The sequence below is a fragment of the Colobus angolensis genome, unplaced genomic scaffold (assembly GCF_000951035.1).
Source record: "Colobus angolensis palliatus isolate OR3802 unplaced genomic scaffold, Cang.pa_1.0 Scaffold134, whole genome shotgun sequence".
Taxonomy (NCBI): domain Eukaryota; kingdom Metazoa; phylum Chordata; class Mammalia; order Primates; family Cercopithecidae; genus Colobus; species Colobus angolensis.
In genome coordinates this window covers 3,925,337-3,948,862 of record NW_012114422.1, presented here as the reverse complement: position 1 = coordinate 3,948,862, position 23,526 = coordinate 3,925,337, and the positions used below count along the sequence as shown (strand labels likewise).

General features: G+C 35.1%; 1 protein-coding gene across 1 annotated transcript in view; it reads left to right on the top strand.

Annotated features, from left to right (window-relative positions):
- SSBP2 (single-stranded DNA binding protein 2) overlaps positions 1-23,526 on the top strand; it is a 211,739-nt gene that overhangs the window by 3,003 nt on the left and 185,210 nt on the right. The window contains exon 3 of the mRNA XM_011934359.1: positions 12,218-12,302. Within this exon, the coding sequence (XP_011789749.1) occupies positions 12,218-12,302 (85 nt within the window). The remainder of the gene's footprint in view (positions 1-12,217; positions 12,303-23,526) is intronic.

Sequence of the window (23,526 nt, the reverse complement as noted above, 5' to 3'; positions counted from 1 at the left end):
AGTGGGGAGGAAGAGAAGCGGAAGGATTTGAGGGATATAAGCTTGAAGTAGAAATGGTAGGATTTGGTGAAGAGTTCAGCTGTTTAGGTGTGCTGAAACTGAAATACATGCCATCCAAATGGAGATGTTGAGCAGGCAGCTTGTTACATGGATCTGATGTTTAAAGGAGAGAGAGATGAAGCTGGGTACAGTGGTGCATGTCTATAGTAACAACTACTCAGGAGGCTGAGGTGGGAGGATCACTTGAACTCAGGTGTTTGAACCCAGCCTGAGCAACATAGTGAGACCTCATCTCTAAAAAAAGAAAAAGAGAAAGAGAGAGAGAGAGAGAGAGAGTTGAATGGTATTACCCATGAGTGGGGAGGAAAATGAGCCTTGTACAGAAACTTTGCAATATTAACATCCAAGGAATAAGGAGGAAGAAGAGGCTGTAAAGGAGAAAGAAAGTGGCCAGGCATGGTGGTTCATGCCTGTAATCCCAGCACTTTGGGGGGCTGAGGCGGGTAGATCACTTGAGGTCAGGAGTTTGAGACCAGCCTGGCCAACATGATGAAACCCTGTCTCTACTAAAAATACAAAATAAGCCAGGCATTGGTGGTAGGCACCTGTAATCCCAGCTACTCAGGAGGCTGAGGCAGATGAATCACTTGAACTTGGGAGACAGAGGTTGCAGTGAGCCAAGATCATGCCACTGTACTCCAGCTTGGGTGACAGAGTGAGACTCTATCTCAAAAACAAAACAAAACAAAACAAAAAAGAGAGACACAGGCTCACCTAAAAAGGTAGGAGGAAAATCAGGAGAGTGTAGCATAATAGAAAACAAGAATAAGTGAGGGTTTCGAGAAGGAAGAAGAAAGGTCAGTAGTGACAACGGTGACTGCAAGGTAAAGTAATCAGAATGCATATGTCCTTTTAGGATTTAGGGAAAGGCCATCAATGACTTATAAAGCTGAGTAATGGGCTAGGAAGCAAGAATGTTTCAGATCGAGAAGTGACTTTGAAGGTAGGAAGTGGGAAATGGTATATAGTCATTTCTTTAAAATGGTTCATCTGTGATGAGAAATGATACCTGGAGGAATAGTATAGATTAGAGAGAGAAGTTTTTGATTTTAGATGGGAGAGACATTTGCATGTTTAGTGTTTAAGAGAAGGAGACAGTAGAGGGGCAGAGTCTGAAGATACAAGGGGAGAGGAGATGTTTAGTGGTTTAAAACCCCACACAAGTCCTGAGAGAAGGAGGTCCAAAGTACAAATGCTGGGAATTGAGAGGGAAGAGGACCATCTCTACCCTTGTGGCAAGAGGAGATGCAGGGACGTTTGTAGGTTTGGTATCAAGAAGTTCATTTCTTCTATTCCTAATAAAATACTGTTCCTTATATGTCCCTGCCTCCTGCCAATCTGGAATGTTTGCATAGGGCTTTCCTTCTGAATTTAACAATTTCTGGAACCTAGATTAAGGTCCTTACCCCTAATATCATATCTTCCTCAATCCTGCCACTAACTGTCTAAATGCATGAGGAATTTCCCATGGAGTATTTTGCATTTGACTAGAAGAGAGTTTGGAATAGAAGACAGAATAGAAATGAAAGAAAAGTTTAGGTAATGTGCAAATAAAAGGAAGGGTTATAAAAATTATAGTACATTTGTTCTTGGGCTGTTATTATACATTTAATAATGAACGCTATATAATGACGAAAGAAATGTTTAAGACATTTTAACAAAGCAGGACATAGTTGCATGTACAGTGGAGCATAAATGGGCATTAAGAGTAACAACAAAGAAAAATAATTTTGTTTTAATATGGTGGGATTACAGATGAAATTTTTTTTTCTGCAAGTATTTCTATTACTTGTAAGTAGAGCTTTCCCTTCTATCTTCCCAATTTTCTTCAATATGTTCATGGTGTTTGTGGAGATGCAGGATGAGGCAAGGAGAAAGGAAAACATGTGGATTCAGTATCTCAGCTCCATTACTTATCATTTCTGCAAGATTTTGTTGTTTTCAGTCTCAGTTTTACCATCTGTAAAATGATGATGAGTCAAATTGATCTAGGGTTCAAAAAAAATTAGTTCTTATTCTGATAGCTTTTTTTTTTCCTCTGCAAAATAGGACATGAGGGTACTGAGGGTGGTGGTGGTGGTGGTGATGGTGATGATGAATTTTTAAGAGAGTGAAGGATAGTCTTTAAAGAAAACTTTGAAATAATTCTAAATAGACCCAGAGAAAGAAGTGAGTAGGAGCACACACAGAATATTGCCAGGCAGTGTTTAAATCCTAGTTAATATTGTAGCTTATAAATGCATTGTGACGCCAGTGTGCCCAGGAATGTGACTTTTCTGCAGCAGCAATTGGTAGTTCATGTATTTGCGTGGACAAGTTAGGTGGGGTTTTTTTTTTTTCTATTTCTTCTATTAAAGAATTTCTTACTCAATACCATATACACTCGTCTCTTAGCATCTTTAAAAGAAAGAAAAGCTCTCTTTGAGTGCCGTGCACGTGGTTTCCTTGGAACGTTATTTAATGCCGTCGTGTTTTTAATCTTTCTCCAGAAAGCATGCCGTACTAGAAGTCCCGTGGTGAGCGGAACCCACACTTGGTCAGTTGTGGTTGTGGGTTTCCCCTGTTTGTCTCATGTATGTAGGGCAGGAACAGGTGCGGTCTTTTGGTTCAGAGTTGTTCCAACGGTTCACTACAGTTAAGCACCATCATTGTGCTGTTTTCCTGGGGTGTAAGACTGGCATTTTGTATAATAGTATAAAAGTCAAACTTTCTTTTTATACAGTATTTGTGATATCCAGATCTAGCCAGTCAATACTTAACTTTTTTTCCAAATGTAATTGAGTCTCCTCACCTGTTGACACCTTTTCATTTTGTGTGTTTCCAATGAAGTCTACAAATGGCATAAGAGACCATTTCAGGAGTCTGATGCTCTTGGATCAGTGGATTAATGAAGTGAGGATTTTAAGAGTTTTCTATTACAGCATTAATTTTTGTTTCTTGCACCTCTTTCTCTTTTACATGCTTTCTCATGAATTTAACTTATTCTTACGCTGTAGATGTTTGATAATAACTTACTTAATACTTTGGTTTTTTGCTTCTGTAGCTTTTTTTTTTTTTTTTTACCTCAGCTGTCAGACGGTGCAGCTCTTAAATGTGCCATTTTTTTTTTTTCCTTTTTCTGTGTCTGTTAGATTCAGGGAATCCCTTCTTTCATGGCGTTGGTATTTTAAGTAACCTAATTTGTACTTAGCTGGAGATATCAAATAAATAAGTAATGGGCACATAAGTATTTTTAGATTATATTTGTTCAATTTAAATCTAGTACATGCAAAATATATAGGTATAGTTTTTTAATGTTTTATATTTTTTCCCCTAAAGCTACTGACATAGTCTTTGAGGTGCCTCCTTCATCTATATAAATCAATGATTCTGAATAGTTTTGGTCATGGGGTCCTCTGAGAACTGATGAGAGCTATGGATCTCATCTTTCAGAAAAATGCCCAGATCTTAAGCTTCCCTGATTATTGTGTTTAGCTAGCCATTACCATAGGCTTTAAATCCAGCAGATGCCTGACCTTCTTATCCTTAACTCTTTTGACCTGGACTTCATAATCTGTGCTCTAGATTAGGGATTCAGGACTATAATAATTGTTGCCTTTTTATGTTGCCCAGGAAAGCTGTTGCTGCTGTTGAGGTCTACATGATTAGGATAACATGTATTCTTCAAGAACTTACTGCTTGCTCATTTGCTCAACCTAAGAGTCCCTACTGGATAGACCAGTTGTTAATTTTATGACTTCTTCTCATTTCCATTTTTTAATAGAATATTTTAAATTAGAATTGTTCTGTTGTTTAAGCCTTTTCACCAAATATTTAAGAGTGCAAAACCGTGTTGCCCTCAAGGAAATGAATAGTAGGAAAGATAAACAATTTAGAAGTATTAAAGCAGAAATAGCTACTGGTTTAATAATGATGTACTTGATATTTGCTAAGAGAGTAGATCTTAAGTGTTCTTACCAGACACACACACAGACACACAAATTATGTGTGAGAGATGATGAATATGTTAATTAGCTTGATTTTGGTAATCATTTTCCAAAGTATATGTATATCAAAACTTCACATTGTACACCTTAAATATATACAATTTATTTGTCAATCATACCTCTATAAAGCTGGAAATAAACTTAAAAAAGAAATATGTACTGGTTATAATAGCAACACAGGAGCAATACTCACTTCAGCTTGGGAGAGTTAGAAAAGGCATCATAGAGAAAGTGAATCTGAGCTGAGCTGAAAGTTGAGTGAGAGAAGGGTAATTGGGGTGAGGAATCATGTGAAATCTCAAAAGGGATAATCATACACTCAAGTAATGATAGGTAGTTTGGTATGGACCAGTTCATCTATAGGTCCAGTATTAGGAAGTGATAAAATATAGAGACAAAAGCAGGGGACAGATTATGAAGTCCTGCATATATTAAGGATTTGGGACTATAGCCCAAAGATTTTAAACGCGGTCCCTGATGTGATCAGATTTGTGCCTTTAGACACTCACTTGGCATCAACATAAAGATGGATTAAAGAGGGGCCAGGCGTGGTGGCTCATGCCTTTAGTAATTCCAGCACTTTGGGAGGCCAAGGTGGGTGGATCACCTGAGGTCAGCAGTTCGAGACCAGCGTGGGCAACATGGTGAAACCCCATCTACTAAAAATGCAAAAATTAGCTGGGTGTGTGGTGGTGTGCCCCTCTAATCCCAGCTACTTGGGAGGCTGAGGTGGGTGAATTGCTTGAACCTGGGAGGCGGAGGCTGCAGTGAGCCGAGATTGCACCACTGCATTCCAGCCTGGGGACAAAGCAAGACCTTGTCTCAAAAAAAAAAAAAAAAAAGATGGATTAAAGAGGGTTGAGAAAAGAGGCAGAGACTAGTAGACTTGGGGGAAAAGTTGGCAAAGAGTGGGAGTGTTTGAAGATGTATGAAAAAGAGATACATATGACCTATGCAAAATAAGCAGAATAAAGTACCAGCGAGATGAGAGACAAAGACCTCAGAATGGAAGAGGGGAATTTCTGCCTTTAATATAGGATAGAGAAATTTATGTGATTTACTTTGTGGAGCTTTTTTCCCTTATTTCTAATGTGATTTCCCTAATCACTTTCTTTTCCTTTTTAGTTTACCCCACGCTCAGTACCCCAGTTTATAATACATTTAACTGAATCACATCCCCTTTGAAAACTTAGTTCTTGTTTGTACTTTTTGTTAAACATTCCCAACTCTTACATTAGTTCCAGAAACAAAAATGCCAATAAGCTTCTTCTTTCTGATGTTAATATGTTTCTTTACTTGTGCAATTTTAAAACATAGGCTTTTAAAAACTTTGTATTTAAAGTTTTAATTGCAGAAACTATAACTCTTGATATGATGCCTTTTATAACTCTCATATCTCTTGATATAGTTAGACTGTGTCCCCACCCAAATCTTATCTTGAATTGCAGTTCCACAATCCCCACGTGTGGTGGGAGGGACTTGGTGGGAGGTAATTGAATCATGAGGGCGATTCCCCCATGCTATTCTAGAAACAGTAAGTTCTCACACAATCTGGTGGTTTTATAAGGGGCTTCTCCCTTTCCTTAGCTTTCATTCTTCTCCATGCTCTCACCGTGTGAATCTGCCATGATTATAAGTTTCCTGAGGCCTCCCCAGCCATGCTGAACTGTGAGTCAATTAAACCTCATTCCTTTATAAATTACCCAGTCTCAGGTATGTCTTTATTAGCAGCTTGAAAGCAGACAAATACACCTTTTTTTTTTTTTTTGAGACAGGGTCACCCAGGCTAGAGTGCAGTGGCACAATCATAGCTCACTGCAGCCTCCATCTCCTGGGCTTAAGTGATCCTCCTGCCTCAGCCTCCTGAGTAACTGGGACTACAGGAGCATACCACCATGCCCAGCTACTTTAATGTATTTTTTTGTAGAGATGAGGTTTTGCTGTTGTTGCCCAGGCTGGTCTCAAACTCCTGGGATCGAGATCCACCTGCCTCTGCTTCTGCCTGCCGAAGTGCTGGGATTACAGGAATGAGCCACTGCAACCAGCCTATGCCAGCCTATACCTCATTTTTATTTAATGAAATAAAAATATAAAGCACCTTTTAAAGTGACTTTGGTCCCCTGTATTTATATCTTGAAATCAAATATATGTAACATTGTAAAGAAAATAAATTAAAATGTAAGATTATCCTAAGAATTCTGTTTTTTTCACCTGGCAGTGGAAAGTTGAATCTTGTAGTTTGTAGTATGCTAGCACTCTAGTTTTTTAGAACCTAATGAATAATATCAGGTATAGCTAAGAATAACCAAATACCCACAGGAAAACAAGTGCAATGGCGTTAGTTAGCTTACTAGAATGGTATAATATTTATAATTGGCTTACTGGTTTTTACTCATCTGCTATGTCTTTCCTATAACAGGCAAGGTATAACCTGTTTGAGTTGAGGTAAACTAAGCATCATATAAGACTCCGTAGGTAACAACGGGGCTAAGGAGGAGGCTGATAAGAGTGAGAAGGGAGGAAAAGTATTAGCAAGAGAGAAGGCAAAAGACATAGGCCATAGAGAATAAAACTAAAATTCAGCGTGGAAGAAGAGGAAGGCATGTGGAAAACAGAGGAAAATTTGGTGGGGAGAGAGCATTGTAAAAAACTGAGGGAATCTTCATTTAATATGAAGGACTCGAAAGAAAAATGAGGCAAATGTTACTCAAGTTAATTAGAAAACTTCTTTTTATTTCACTATACTAGCTATATGAGACTTTTTCTGTAATATTTTTAGTACCTTTAAGTTTCTTTTAAAATTAGTTTTGTATATGTCATGTCTTTGTCTCTGTATAAAACACTGTAAAATACATAACATTTATTTTCTCTTTTTACATAAATCAAAAACTATTTGCCCAAGGTCACATTTAGAGTTAGAATTCAAGTTCCTGAATTGTAACCAGTGCTCATCTCAGTAACAGATATTTCTTAATCACAGAGCAGAATTCAGTGCCCCACTATTAATAAGTCATTAATTACATTTCCCATTTGAGCATTATGAGTGGCTAATTCCAGGCAGTGTATATAAATGGGACTCAAAAGTTTTCTTTTCTGAGTCATGTCTATATTGAGGCATCCATGAATCCCTGGCAGCTGCATGTAGGGTAAGGGGGTGGTTGCCATAGGATAGTCAGGAAATGAGTTGGGGCATGGGGTCAAAGGTAGGCTAACAATGTGCTCACTGTCTTATCTGGGACAGGTATCCATCCCACTCTTGTAACAGCTGATGCTGCTCAGACTGCCACAACTGTAGAAACCTGCCCACAATCAGAATAAGGAGTCTTGCATTAAGAACTCTTAAAACCACACTCACGTTAGAAACAAAATACTGTAATAATTAAAAGGCTCAAGCCCAGCTCTGCCACTGTGTGATTTTAGGTAAATTATTTAATCTAATTTAACCTAAGCTTCAATTCCTTCATCTACAAAGTGGGGATAGTAATTAGAAGGATTAGATGCTGAATATGTGATACTTTGTGTACGATGCTTGAATATAGTACTTACTCAATAATGGTAACTATCTTTATTATATTGTAAAATAGAAATTTATTTCTAATCAGGAGTATTGTGAGAATTTTATAAAAATGAAGCAAAACTTACTACTTCAATTTTTAAAGGTATTATAATATTAATACAAGTTATACATTTGGGGAGGTTCTAAGATGAAGAACAGGTACATACACATTTCATGTGAAACTGTTTTTGGTCTTGTGAATGAATAGTTTTCTTTAATAGAGATTGTCAGTAACTAACATTCATTGATATATTTTTGGGACAAAGACAAATGACTTCCTTAGTTATTAAGACTTGAACTTGTAACAGCATGGCTTGTTCCTCAGAAAAATTGTTTTCCATGGCATTTTATTGTTTTGTTTTGTCTTTTAAAAAATTTTTGTTTTCAGGTAGTCCTAGATCTGGCCAGTGGCATAAGTTATATAATTATGTTAGCATTCCATCTTCTGGGACACATCTGGCATGTTTATTCACCCTTGTAGACTTCTCTGACAACCATTTCACTTTCTGTGTTCCCTTGAGATATTAACAAGCTACCTAAGTCATTTCAACTCACATCCTCAGGAATAGAAGGAGATACAGTGTTTGGATGAGAATCTTCAACTTGGGAATGCAGTATTTTCTCTTGATTTATGAGGGGAAGATTTTAATGATAATAAATGATATAAGATCAAAGATTTCAATACTTTGTAAGTTTTGCTTCTCTGTGTTCAGTCTCTGTGTTCATTTGTAAAATATAAAATTTTCACTTGTTTCTGCTTAGGAATAAAGAGACTGTATAAAACTCTGAAGTATTATTCATGATGATGAACCCAATACATTTCAAGGATAGTATTTGCTTTCATGTTTTGTTTTGGTTTTTGAGACAGAGTCTCGCTCTGTCGCCCAGGCTGGAGTGCAGCGGCGGGATCTCAGCTCACTGCAAGCTCCGCCTCCCGGGTTTACGCCATTCTCCTGCCTCAGCCTCCGGAGTAGCTGGGACTACAGGCGCCTGCCACCTCGCCTGGCTTGTTTTTTGTATTTTTTAGTAGAGACGGGGTTTCACCGTGTTAGCCAGGATGGTCTCGATCTCCTGACCTTGTGATCCGCCCGTCTCGGCCTCCCAAAGTGCTGGAATTACAGGCTTGAGCCACCGCGCCCAGCCGGCTTTCATGTTTAATAGTTGTAGGATTAGAGGAACTGAGAAGCTCCTTAGTCACCAGCATCGCAGGTTGTAGAGGGGCAAAGTCTGCATCTTTGGAGGTTCAAAATTTTCTGACCTTGGCCCTCTTGGAGATCAAGGAACAAGTACAGGGGATCATCAGAATAGCTTACTAAAGTACATCAGTAAAATCCTTCGACCTAAGCACAAATCAAGTATTGCTATGAAACTTACCTAAACTAAAAGGCCTACTTCTTTCTCTAGGACATAAGTCTACATTTTTGTATACTAATCATCATATTGTCATGATATCAGCTAAAAGCATTTGTTAAAAATATTAGTGAAATTTTTATATATGCTATATAACTTCTACATCTAGGTGAAGTGAGCAGTTTCGGGCAAGTGAGCAAGCAATTTTGAATTCATCACTAGTTTTGAACCAGCAGTCACATTTGTGCCATGGATTACATATCTTTTTATTTTCTTGGGTAGTGTATGGCAAGGCAGCATGTTATATAGACCAAGTATTTAATGCATATTTGAATATTACTAGAAGAATATAGTTTTTACATTTTTTATTCATGAAGGGTTTATAGAAATCTTCTGATTTTAACCTCATTATTTTCTAAATAAGGCTATAACATTATAATTAAGTGATTTGTCTACTAGCTCACAAAACCAAGTATGGATTAATTGCAGAATATGGACTAAAATCATGTATTTTGGTCTTACTACAGCCTTTGTTGTTGACGTTATGTTATGGCCAATTGTTCTCAAATATTAGGGTGGTATTATATCAGTCACAATATAAGTTGAGCATCCCTAATCTGAAAACCTGAGATCTAAAATCTAAAACTTTTGAGTGCCAACATGAAACTCAAAGGAAATGCTTATTAGAGCCTTTTGGAATTTGGATTTTCAGATTTGGGATGCTCAACCACTAAGTATAAGTATAATTAAAATATTTCAAAATCAAAAAAAAAAAATTAAATCTGAAGCACTTCTGGTCCTTATCTAGAATTTCAGATAAGGGATTCTCAACCTTGTTTTATAAATAGGCAAAATATAATTGAACTTTCTAAAACGGATGAAATTTTGAAATGTCTTTACTACCTGTGATTCTTAGAAGGAAGAACATACATATGCTTAATAAAATAGATGGGGCATGTGTTAAAACTTGAATATCATAGCACTAAAACTAAATTTGTATTTAATTTTTAATTTTATCATTTAAATTTCATAACATATCCTAGATTATAATAGACTTAATTATGAAACTTTGCTGATGAGTAGGGCTTTTTTAAAATTGAAGATTTACTGATCTTTAAAATGATAGAATAGACATTGTAAATGTATGGAAAAGAATACACACTTGTCCTAGATACTAAAATATGGGACCTACCTAGCACAAGGCTTGCTGTGAGACATATTTTTAAAGGAGCTGTTTCTTTGCCTATGTAAAACAAGATCATGTATAAGCAATACAGGATTCTCAGAAACACCACCTATAAAATTATCCTGTTTTAGTCACTTGTTTTATAATCTCTAAGCTTGATCTTACAAACATTTGACCTTCCACTAAATCCATAAAGGCAAACATAAAAATAGAAGTAGAACGATGTTACTATTATAAGATAAATATTTAATTTAACTATATATTTAGAAATAATTATTTCTGATGTTTATTTAATAACTTAGGGTATACTCCAACAATAAATCAATAAATTATTTTCCCTCAGTCCATTGTGTGAGATAATCTTTTAAATGTACTACAATGGAATTATAAAAGTAATGTAATTGGAATAATTTTCAGGAGAGGTCTTCTGTTACTTGAGTGGAAATTAGGGAAATTAGGAAAGAAGCAGAGATATTATATTGTTTGTCATGTAATACTGCATATAATATTCTTTGATTAAATACAGTTTAAAGACCACATTACAAAACTTTGGTTTTAAGATCTTTGAAGTTCTTTAAGAACATGATTGCAATACATTGTAATGCATAACACACCTGATCTAGGTGAAAAACTTTTAGCTGTATCCTTGTTTATCTATGGTTCTGATTATTCCCAGTAGGACTGCAAGGATTTCAGTTATGACTTTCACTACTTTCACTCTCCTGAAAATATTGAAATTCACTTAATTTTATTTTTATTATTTTCTCTTATTTATTGCTTATTATAGAAACTGAAAAGGAAATAATGTCGATACTCAGTTTTTCACATTTTTCCCCACTGAGGGTAATCTTACTTTACTGAATTATGAACTGAACTTTGCATTGTAAGGCTTGCAGAATGTTTTCTCCTAGCTGAGAAGAGAGAGAGATCCAGACTAAATGAATCTTTGAAGGTCGAAACAAAGAGTCTGGCTTCAATTTACCAAGTTTTGTTGTATCCTCATCGTGTGTGCCCTCACCACAGTGACCTGCCTTAAAAATATATATGTATTTTAAGCTTTTATGCAAACTAATTATAGTATTGATATTATTGATAATATGCTTGTTATATGTCAGACACTGTGCATATATGGCATAATGTCATCTTCTCAAAAACCCCATTTTATAGAGGAGGAAATTGTGTTTCCTTAAGCAACTTGCTTAAGGGCTGTCACAGCTGGTAATCAGTAGGTCTGACTCTGTCTCAGATATGTCCTGCTCCAGTGCCTGTACTCTTAACTACTTGTCTTAATCTACCTTCCACTTTTATAGAGTGGGAAATGTGGAATAAAAAAATAATTCTATTGATAATTATAATTGCCTTTATTTATAACCAACACTTTAAAACATTTGCTTTTCTGATTTTAGAATCCTTGCTTATGCTCATTATTAATTTAGTAATGGAAGGATGACCAGAGCCATATGTTTTGTAAGGAGCATAATTTTTTTCCCCCCATAGTTTGCTTCACTTCCCACTGTTCTTGAATAGGAGAAAAAAAGAGGTATTAGGATGTCTTTTCAAAATTACTAAACTATTTTGGTAATTGCAGGGAAATGTACCATTTTTAAGAAAATATATTTGCTTAAACAATGTAATTTAATGGTCAGGGTATTGGCCTATGAGTTGGACAACAAAATTATCTTTAAAAACATCAATGGACCACTTTATTCCTTAATTATTAAATTGGCATATTATTTACTGTTTCTATTCTTCATGGGAAAATAGTGGAAAGTATTACAGCTACTCCAGTCAAGTGTTTTATATCACATAAACAGCCAATTATAAGAATGACAATTTTTAAATTATTGCTATAAAATTATTTTTTTAGGAAAGTCTTACTTAGCATTTCTGAAAGATGACTAGATGGTAGCACTGTTATTGCTTGAAGAGACTTGCCTGCATTTAAGTCTTTCAAATAAATATCTGTTCTGAAGATGAAACATTTTGTATAAAGAAAAACATGTCTTCTACTTTTGGAATTGTGATTTCTCATATTGGTGTTGTATGGTTTTCTTAATGTTACCATGATTACTTTTTTAGTGTATTTTGGGATCTCTACTGTGCAGCTCCAGAGAGACGTGAAACATGTGAACACTCAAGTGAAGCAAAAGCCTTCCATGATTATGTAAGTTAACATATAATTTTACAAAGTTATACTGTCATTTTTCTTTGTAACCACTGCTCTTAAAAAATACACTGGCTCATCTGTTGTTTTGGTACTTAAGAAATTGGTTGGTCTTTTTTTTCTTGAAAAGTAGGCTCGTAACTTTAAATGTGAAATAGAAAGGGGTATTTGAGTCTTGTTAAAGCTTAGGATAAAGTGTAGGCCTAATTCTAAGCTATTAAAGAAATTTCTCATCTTTAAGCATGTCTGATTTGGGAAATTTCAGATTTTATGAAAATTAAATATATAGTAATTTTTTTTTCTATGAAAACATTCATTATAAGATTTCTGTAAATGATAAATTCCTCCCTGGCACATAAGATTTTTGATTAAATATAGAAATCCTCTGTTCTTCTCCTTTTGTAACTTTTGGTTGTATATCATAAGGCTAAATATCTTCCCTACTGAATTCACTTCCCCAAATAAAACTTATTGTGGATTAAAGGAAATACCAGACAAGAGAGTAGAAGATTCTGTACAAAAATGAAAATGTAATTTTTTTTTTTTTTTAATTCTTAAGGAACAGCAGTGGAGTGTCTCTGGCTTAACCATTGTTTTTAGAAGAACTGCAAATCTGATTTTAGAGAGCTGATAGTATCAGAAAGTAGAACTGTGAAAAGAAAAAAAAACAGTAAAGATAAGAATGAGTAGATGGTATTATGAAGGGGCTGGGAAAACATGTTTGCAGAACTAACCATAAAAGAGTGACAGATTGAGTTTAAGATGGAGGAAATCCAGTTTTCCTGGTTGAGAGAAAGTGAACTGGGGCTGGAGCCTGAGGAAATAACTGATAGTAAGTACCTAAAACTTAACCATAGGGATACTTGTCAAGTTTGTAGAGACTAGCATCATTCTGTGTAAGAAGCCTTAAAAACCAGAACCAGCACTCAAAAGGGAAAAAAGACGTTGTTCCTCCAAGGAAAATAATTCAGCCTTAGACTGAAGAGTAGAAATGGCCAGAAGAATTATACCCTCCAAAACAGCATGAGGAAGAGCATGCAGACTTGTGGGAAGTGAAAATCTTGGTTACCTGGCAGGGACTGTGCAATTCTTTAAATGTATACTAACCTTATTCAAGTGAGAGTGCTTGTGATTACCTCATCTGACATTGATTGTACTCATAAAGCTTGATAGGCACTGAACAATAGCTCTTGGGAACAATGTGAGTGAAAGGGATGCTACTGCAAATAAAAAGTAGAGAAAAAGTAGTTAAGGCAGGGCCCAGGACATAGGATTTATCTGAACAACCTCATTTTCTTTTTTTACCGTTGATTGACAGAAGAAATAAAGCAGAGATCCACCCATGAAGAATATGAGGAATTGGATAGAGTGGGGTACCTCATCTCATCTATTCCTTACACTAAGAGATGCATGCCTTGATTTGGCCTGTCAGTTACGGGAGATGTTGTCTCCACTAATTTTGACAACTAGATGGCATTAGAGAGTGCTAAAGGAGATACAATATTTGATAGCCTACATTTTAAGAAATTAATCATATAAAAACTTTAACCAAAATTACATTCTGTAGAAAGATGTACCCTACTGTTCAACATGGAGATCTTAAGGGGAAAAGTGAACTAATTTAGCAGCTCTTTCTAAAAGCATTAGATAAATGATCATCATTGTTGTCATAATCACTTTCATCATCATCATCATTTTGCATTCATGAGACACTTTGAAAATTTCAGAGTATTCACATTTATTTCCTTTAGAAATACATTTAAATAAGTTTTGGAAATGAACATTAGCCAGAGGTAGGAGTAAAATTCGAGTAGATTTTAAAGGAGGAACAACCCCTTACCATGTAATTTGGTCCTTAGAAAATATAGTTTAGAAAAAAATCAGTATTTGAATTTTATAACTCATCATGAATATTAGCACATTGTATCAGATGTTTAATTTTAATTTAAATATTTTAAGAGATTTGATTTATTCTTGGATGCCATTTTTATTACATCTTAAAACCAATTTCTTTTTGTGGTAATACATCTCTGATTTGTTTTTTAATTGCAGGTTGGTGAAAAGATAGAGTTTGACCTACATGATTTTATATTACAATTGGATTTTTAAAAAATACATTAATTTCTTCTATGGTAATTTTCATGAATAGGATTTCCTAAATTCTTAATAGTAGATAATTTGTGAAAATGATTAACAAATTTATTTCTAACATGTAAATATAATAGTTTGAAAGACTTGGGGAAGAAAATGGAAAACACAGGAACAAACAATAAGATTCTGGTAAAATTCTAGAATGTTATATTCTGCGTTTGAATTTATTACAGAATTACTTCTATAATGGTAATTAATATGTTTACCTCCTGAATTTTAAAATACTTTAATAATTTAACATAAAGTACTCAAGGAAGCATTCTAAAAAATACTTTCTGCAGTAGCTGCATTTTTAGCATTAAAAATGTTCACTTGCATGTACAAATGTTTAAAATTAGTCTTATTATTTTATAGTTACTTCCTATCTATAAGATTGAATGAATATTGACAAACCACTTTTTAAAAGAATTACTGGAGGCATAATGAGGTAAATAATAAATAATTATGTTAATTTGAAATAGGCCAAAATGTTAAAATGACTATCTTTTGATATTGGGATACATGATTTTTATTTTTGTCCGTATATATTACTGTATTTTCCAAATATCTGCAATTATTAATTATTTCATTTTCAGGAAAGTTACTTTAAAACAGATTAAATTTCATCTTTCAGTGAGTTCTAATCACTCTTCTGAGATTGGAAACTAAAAACTTAATGAAATAAAATTTAAATTTACCATGTTACACGCACAGGCATTTAGCATTACTTATGAAAGACATCTGTTGTTTTTTGTATGTGCACATATTGAGAGACATCCATAAACTGAATAGTTGTAATTTTGAGCCATTCTAAAATTTATTTTTAACCACGTTACTGAGGTATGATTGACATACAAAAAGCTGTACATATGTAATGTGTAAACTTGATGTGTTTGGAGATTAGTATGCACCCGTGAAACCATCATCACAACAAATGCCATAAACTTATCTGTCACCTCCAAAAGTTCTTCTCCCCTTTTTGCTTTATTTTTTCCCTTTTGTGGTAAGAGTACTTAACATAAGATATACCCTCTTATGAAATTTTTAAGTATACAATATAGTATTGTTAATCATATGCCCTATGTTGTACAATGGATTTCCAGAATTTATTTATATTGTAAGACTAGAATTTTATATAGATATGGATTTCTGAAATCCATAAAGAAATAAATGAAGAAACTAATGTGGAAAAGAGAGAAACAGAACAGGATGACTTTATTTAAAATTCATTTTATTGTAAAGATGATATACTTTTTTCAAAGTATGTATTTTAAACAAACATCATAAGCCCCTTTCTCTCACTGAAATAGTTTAAAATTATAATCTAGTTTCTGGTAAATGTGAAAAGATGATAATGGAAAGATCTTTATTCCTTACTATTTTCATGCTGATGTTACACTGTCTGTGATTGCTGCCAATAGTACCAAAAAATTTAAAAAACATGATATTTTTTCAAAAATAGCATGCATTTTTAACTTATAATTGGGGATGTAAGATTCATAAACTTTATAACTTACTATGGAAAATGTAGAAATCATAGAAAATAAGTTAAAGCTTTTTTTAAGTAAAAATGTATCTAAATACCTTAGATTTGTAGAGCCACATTTTTATAGCCACTTCTTTACTTTTTACTTTTTATCCAGCTTCATTTAAAATGATTGTATTTTGGGCAACTTGGAAAAGTGAATATATCTCTTACTTTTATTCTTTTCCCTTGGGTATGAAGGAAAGAAACAAAAAATCATTAGCAAAACTCACCTTTCACTTACCCCAAACTATAGATTTGAATTATTGTGTTCTCTTGTTTTTGATGGGGGTTGGCAACTGAGATTAGAGGTTTATATCTTTTTTAAATAAACGAAAGCCTCACAATTTCAAGTATTGTGTCTTTGATGGAATGTATACTATGAGATAAATAATAGTTACTTAGCCAGAAATAATGGATAGAGCTATAATGATGTGACACTCTATTTTGTACTAACAAGAATAGGTTATTTGTGTGTGTGTGTGTGTGTGTGTGTGTGTGTTTGTGTGTGTGTGTGTTTTTGAGATGGCGTTTTGCTCTTGTTGCCCAGGCTGGAGTGCAATGGCATGATCTCAGCTCACCACAACCTCCGCCTCCTGGGTTCAAGTGATTCTCCTGCCTTAGCCTCCCGAGTAGCTAGGATTACAGGCCTGTGCCACCATGCCTGGCTAATTTTTGTATTTTTAGTAGAGACGGCATTTCTCCATGTTGGTCAGGCTGGTCTCGAATTCCCAACCTCAGGTGATCCGCACGCTTTGGCCTCCCAAAGTGCTGGGATTACAGGCGTGAGCCATCACGCCCAGCTTAGGTTATCTATTTTCAGACTTCATGAAATGTCTATAAATTTTTTTGCATTTATTTTTAGTGTTAATTTCTTTTATTCTACATATATGTCATATGCTTTCCATTGTCTCTTGGGTTTAAAATCACAAACAACTACTCTTATAATACAAGGAATTTTTTGCAGCCAGCCACAGTAGATAGATATTATCAGTTCCCGAAGATCAGGTGCTTTAAACTCTCTAGAAGGAAAGTCTCAGAATCTCTTGTAAAAGAAGGTACAGATATTTTCAAGGTGGTTTTAAAGTTTTTCTTATCAAAGTCAAACTTAACCTTAAAAATGTATACATTTGTTAATATCTTTTAAAGAAGACAAGGGCACAACTACTAACAAATGTAACTATGCTGTGGGGAGGATTATCCTTGAGGGAAGTGATTTTGGTAGACATAATTTAGGATCATTCTTCTGACACAGATTTTCCTCAGTCACTTTGCAAGCTGGGAACCTCTGGCTGGTGATGCCACCTCCCTGCCAGGTCTTGCTCAACCATGCTGCCTGCCGCAGGAAGTGGTCCACCCACTCGGCCTGCCTGCACACCAGCTCAGTCTGTGGCTGGTCTGGGCATGCCCCAGCCCAACTGTGTTATAGCTTGTACCTGCATTTGGTAGTTCCTGAGTTCTTGTCCCACATCCAAGAAGAATGATGATACACTGACAATTGAAGGGTGAGAAGGGTGGAGAAGAATTTTGTTGAGCAATGAAACAGTTCTCAGTGGAGAGAGTATGCAAGGGTGGTTGAACACCTGCAATGAGGTGGTTTCTCTCCCAATGTGGCTGAGCCCAGGGCTTTTATGGGCTCAGAATAGGGGAATGCATTCTGATTGGTTTGTGAGTATGCAAAAAAGGTTAAAGACGCTACTCAGGGAGGGGCACAACAGTGTAAAAAACCAATTCAGGAAGGGTAGGTGTATGTAAAATAGTTGAATGCTGGGAATCAAGCAGAGAAAAATGTACCAAATGGGAAGACAGATTCTCAATCTAGTCTGTGGGTTTGACCTTTAGCTTGGCTTTCAGGCTTTAAACTGTTTTTGTCTTGGAGGTGGGGGTTCACCAGGGATACACCAGGGAGGAGGCATTTGTCTGCCTCCTCCCACTGTCACTTCTATCATTTGTTTATTAACTTTTTTTTGAAAACCTATTTATGTGCAAATTACTTGGATTGAAGCTACGGGAGGTGCAAAGATTTATAAAAATTTCCCCCTTTAGGGATTCATAATCTGTTTGGAAACGTACACGAGCTGTGTACATGAAGAGTTAACTGCTATGAGTGTAAACAGATAATAACCCTATACTATATAGGTTTAAATGCTGCAAATGTGCACTGGCTTTTGAATGATGACTAGGATTTGGATAAGAGAAGTGCTGGGGAAGGTGTATCAGAGAAACTGGATGAAGTTGGAAAAATATAAGGTATATTTAAGGAACACTAAGCTGAGCTGCTTAACTAGAGTAGAAAAATCAAACACAGGATCAGTTCTTAGCTAACAGATGGTAGAATTTTAAAACTGTAAGGAGATTGTGAAATTATCCCACTTAAAAGTGGTTTCATGCTGAAGTCCCTGAATCCCTGGAGTATCGTGGAAGGGCCATAGATGGTGCCTAGGAATGAGAGAACACCCAGTCATAGAGGTTCTTGGCTTCCTTCTCTTTTAACCAAAGCATTTCCGTTCTCCCCTGTCCAAATTCCTTCTATTTTCTCTTTCTAATTCAATTGACTCTCCATATAATCAGTTACCCATGACATAAATGACTCTTCTTTTTATCCTCTTTATTGTTCTTCTTTACCTCCAACTAGTTATCAAAACTTCCACATCATTGCCTGAACACTGTCTTTTCCTCTGTAATCCCATTTTGGATGCCTTAGGTAACATCTTCATCGTTTCCAAAAGCATTACAATAGCTATTTCTGCATCTGACTCAAACCCCCACCCCCATTCTAGAATTAAGGGTTCTTGGTAAACTCTTGAGTAATAATTTTCATTTAAAAAAATCTCTTTTATTCATTTACAACATCTCAATCCATTACAGTTCAAAAACTTTAAATAAAAAAGTTTGAAAACTGCTTATTTTAGTCATTTGAATAGATAAGAAATCTGGTACCTGGAGGGGTTAAGGACATGTCATTATTTAAAGACTGAGTGTGGTTTAACCACAAAAATTCAGGTTTTCCAATTTTTCATCTAGTACTTTTCCAACTACACTGGATGAAACTTTTGCTCCGTCTGCCATAGTCATTTTTTTTAGCATATTCAAAAAATAGCAAATTATATTTTAGGATCATGAATCTGAGGGCATGGTGAAGCCTGAAGAAAGACAAGGACTAAAGGCCAACGCAGTGAGGAGGCTATTCTAATAGTGTTGATATGCGGTGAAAATTCAGCCCCTGAATTAAAGTGGTGACAGATAAAATGGAAAATGATGAATGAAAATGAAGAAGAAAAGAGATTGTCTAGTTGTAAGTACTGAGGAAGAAAGATTAAAAATAATTTGTAATTAATGTGGCTGATGATATGGACTTGTGATATGCTTAGCAGAAATCTGAAATTAGGGAGGAAGAACATAGAGAAAGTGGAATAAGGGATAAGAGTGGGTTAAATTAATGAAGTAGTAAAGGTAAAATAAGAATTGAGGCCTGGGGATAGAAAGGTGCGAAAAAGGCTCACATTTAAGGGGTGATAGGAAGGAAGAGACTAACATGAAAACAAGGGAAAATACAACTCAGTGAGAGGTAAATACTTACCACACTAGGTAGACTGACTTAGACAGCGTAACTGTTATGTTCTGTAACCCAGTACATTTCCCAAAGCTGTTCACTGTTTCAGAATGCTTCCAGCTTGAACTCTGCATCCCAGGGCAACTAATTTGTTTGGTGTGAACATACTATCTTGAGTACCTAAGATATTTAAAAACTGTGGTTGTTGAAGCAAAACTTGAAACTCAAACTATGTCAATGGCTGAATGATTTTTATAGGGCACAATTTCATTTTAGAAGGTAGTCAAGTATTGTATAAGGGGGACAATTGGATTCAAATTTAGGAAAAAAATTAAATGGACTTAAATGATTCATGGCTTCTTCCAGAAGTTTTGGAAACTTAAATTAATAGGTAGGGAAATCTCTCAATGTATTAGCCCTTTCTTCATTGTAGCTGTATTTTAGCAAGCATGTATTGAATTACCAGTTAAGTAAAGAGCAGTGTAAAAATTCTCATACCTTAGGGAGGTAAGCATATTTAAAGACTGTAAAAATACATCATGTTCAATTTGATAGCCTAGTGGTTTGTACTTAGTTGGCACTCAATAAATATTTGATGAAAGAATGGCTGGATAAATGAAAGAATATACATTTTTCAGGCATACTATTTCTGAATGAGGTGCCCCCAATTCTGCGGGAACATTGTACCACTCTTATGTGATTCTTTCAATATTACTTCTTGCTTTCCTTTGATTGTTGTCTTGTCCTGCTTATCACCTTAGCGCAGCCCTCATTCTCATCATTATCCTATTTTTGCCATCCCTAAGAGAGATATGAGAAGGGAAAATAAAGGAAAATACCTTAGAAATGAGGTCATATTATAGTTTTTATTATGGACAAAAGCCCAGATACATAAAGGAAATAGAAAGTCTTCAGATATCACAAAATGACGTCTATCTTCTTTACAATAGTACGCCTTAATTCAGTGTGTATATTAGAAACTATGAGGATATTTTCCATATGCAAATCTTATCACAGCCATAATACACAAGGCTGGCTTTTTACTTTTTTCTCTAGCCTGGAATATTCTTGTGAAACAACATTAGGAGCTTGCTGTAAGTTAAATCTGTGGGACCTATTTCATCATAGGCCACCTACCTATATAGCCTTATCTTTTCCAGACCAGTAATATAACCAGTGATCTTTTCTTTCCATTGTCAGTTTTTCCTCTCAGAGGCCTATGCTTTTCTTTATGTGTAGGATTCTAACTTCATTCACTACAGAGAAATACAAGAGGTAACAATAACACTGGGAAGGCTAAAGAGGATTGGGAAGCTCAACAAGATTTTACATTTGGAATATAAATGGAAGCTACCTGTTTTTGTTTCCACACTCACATTCTTATTTATTTAGGAAGTTATGGGGAGAGTCAAATGGGTGGGACATTGTAAGTTCCCAAATCATTGTAAGAATGATTTACAATACCTTCTTGCTTAATTTCTATCTTGTCTGGATCAGAGTTCAGACATCTTTGAGTTCAGACCACGATAGGATTGACCTGGCACCACTGCTATGTCCGGTAAAACTTGTGGTGTCCTTGGAGCCCTCTCACTTTTTAAATGGTCTCTCTGGGAGGTCACAATGAATGGGAGGGCACTTTGCTAGCTGGCCTCAGAGGTTCTCCCAGCTATTCAGCTGCCTTTTACTGCTTAGTTTTCATCAGCTTTTCACTTGCTGGGACTTTCAGACTAATTCTGCCTTTGAGAGAAACTAGGCTTTTGTGTTATTGAATGTTTGGGTTTAGTTTCCTCAGTGCCTCTGAGGTTTTAATAGCAGGTGTTACTTAGGGAACTTTCCTGCTTTTTAATACTAGTTTCCTTCAGTTACTTTTAGTCAGCTCCTAGATTTTCCTGGGTCAAAATTGTGCATCTAGTTGGATGAATTTCTCTTTCTTATCTGAGAGATGCTCATTTCCAAAATAAAATGATTTGTGCCTTTGCTCAGGGACCAACCTGTTTGGATCTGTTTCCCAGATACTCTTTGAATCTGTTCTCAACCTTTTTTCCCCCATTTAAATTCTATTAAACAGTAGTCAACCTTGACAGTTTCCACCAGTGGGAAAAGTTAGGTTTTCTTCTAATATTTCTGCTTCTGCCTCTGAAAGCTCTCCCGTCATTCAGGAAAAAAACCAAGCTCTGCCTCTTAGTGAGTACTATCCCAGTGAAATTGTGAGACTGGCTTTCAGTGCTTTGCCTGGTGTGCTTTTCATTCAAACTACTAAGTTAAAATGTTTTTCCCTTCTTTTTTCTTAATTTTCAAAGTGTTAAAGTAATAGCAAGACTAAATTGAAACAAATAAATTATCTCAGTAAATTACTCTGAAGTTAAAAAATCCTAGTAGGATTTTTTCCCCCTATTTTAGGAAGTTTATGAAGTGATAATTGCATATAGTAATTCAAACATATGTATAGTTCTTATGGGTTTTTAGCCCCTGTCTGGTGCAAAGGGCAGCAGTTGCTTACCTCACTCATATTGAAAGACTAGAATAGTAATAAAGGGAGATGGTTAGGGAACTAGAATTGATTTATTTAATTTAGATTGTTAAAAGAAAGACATTTAGGACTTTTTAAAGTTGAACTGCAATTCCTGTGAAGCCCTTTTAATTTTTTTATACTGACAATGGAAGTTAATTAGAAATCTAAAGAAGGAATAATTTATCATGTCATTAAATATTTCTAGAGAAAAAATTTGTGCATATTTTTTCTTGAGTAAAGTATAAGAAGATAGACTCTGTACTTATTTTACTATAGTAGGGCTGTCAAGAATAAGAGCATAAGAACTCTGTTGAGGGAGTCAGTGAATTGAATCAGTTAAAACAGATTTATAAGGGTAAACAGTAATTCAGTTTAAGGTTTTAATTTTTGTAATTTAGATATTCTAAGCTAGTAGGGAAAAATACTTTTTAATTAAACTGGCCCAAAATATTTAAAAATAAGCAAAAAGTAAATTTTTGTGAAATTTGAAATCTTTGGGGAGTTTCAATTAACAAATTTCTGAAGTAGTATTTTCATTTTCAATGGAAAATACACTGTCTTATAACATGTTACATGTTCAATAACATCTAAAATTATCCCTTAGTGCCTCTAAAACATATGTTTTAAAGAAAGTAACATTTTGTTTTGTATTATGAATTGAAACACTTAATTTTCAAGGTCTTTGCTGCCACTTTATCTGGAAGTGACATCGTGGTAGCCTTGTGGCCAAATTGAACTTACTCTGGATATTAAAAATGTAAGCAAGACATGCAAGCTGATGCATCATGTTTATATTTGACAGATAATTAGTTCATACAGTTTAAATTACCATACCTATCTTCTTTCTTTTTCTCCAGGGGGAATGAAAGATTTCTTTTTGTCTTGGATCAGCTAAAAATTTTTAGAATGCAGAAGGATAAATTGGAACTTGCTCCCTACTAGTCATGTCCAGTAATTCTAGAAAGTACCTCAGTCCCATTTTCTTATTAAAGTTGATTTTCTCATGGGTTTTCCTACCATTACTATAATGTGGTCAGTACAAAGCACACCACTTTTTGGCTAATTTAGTTAATGATGATTTGATAAGAGTGAGTGTAAACATTTAAGAATTTCTTTTCGGGTTACATGGCAAGTGATTTGCCAGGAAAAATCTTGTTCTTTTTTGCTGTATAAAGAGCATAGGACCACTGTAGGAAAAAAAAAGAAAAGAAAAGTCATGAGGCTATCACTATAGCTATGCCAGCAGGCCTGAAAACCTTTTATCTCGTGTAAATGAGATTGCTAAAGAACTTTACAATGATCCACTTCCCCTTAATGCATAGTAAATATATAATTTTTTCTTTATGATTTTCTTAATAACATTTTCTTTTCACAGCCTGTATTTTTCTAAGTAGCCTGCTCACCTGTTACACTTCTTGGAATGTCAGTAGTACAGAGTAACATGTATTTTTTTCCCTCAGTGCAATGTGGTCAATTATTTTCAATGACGGTTTGCATATATTTT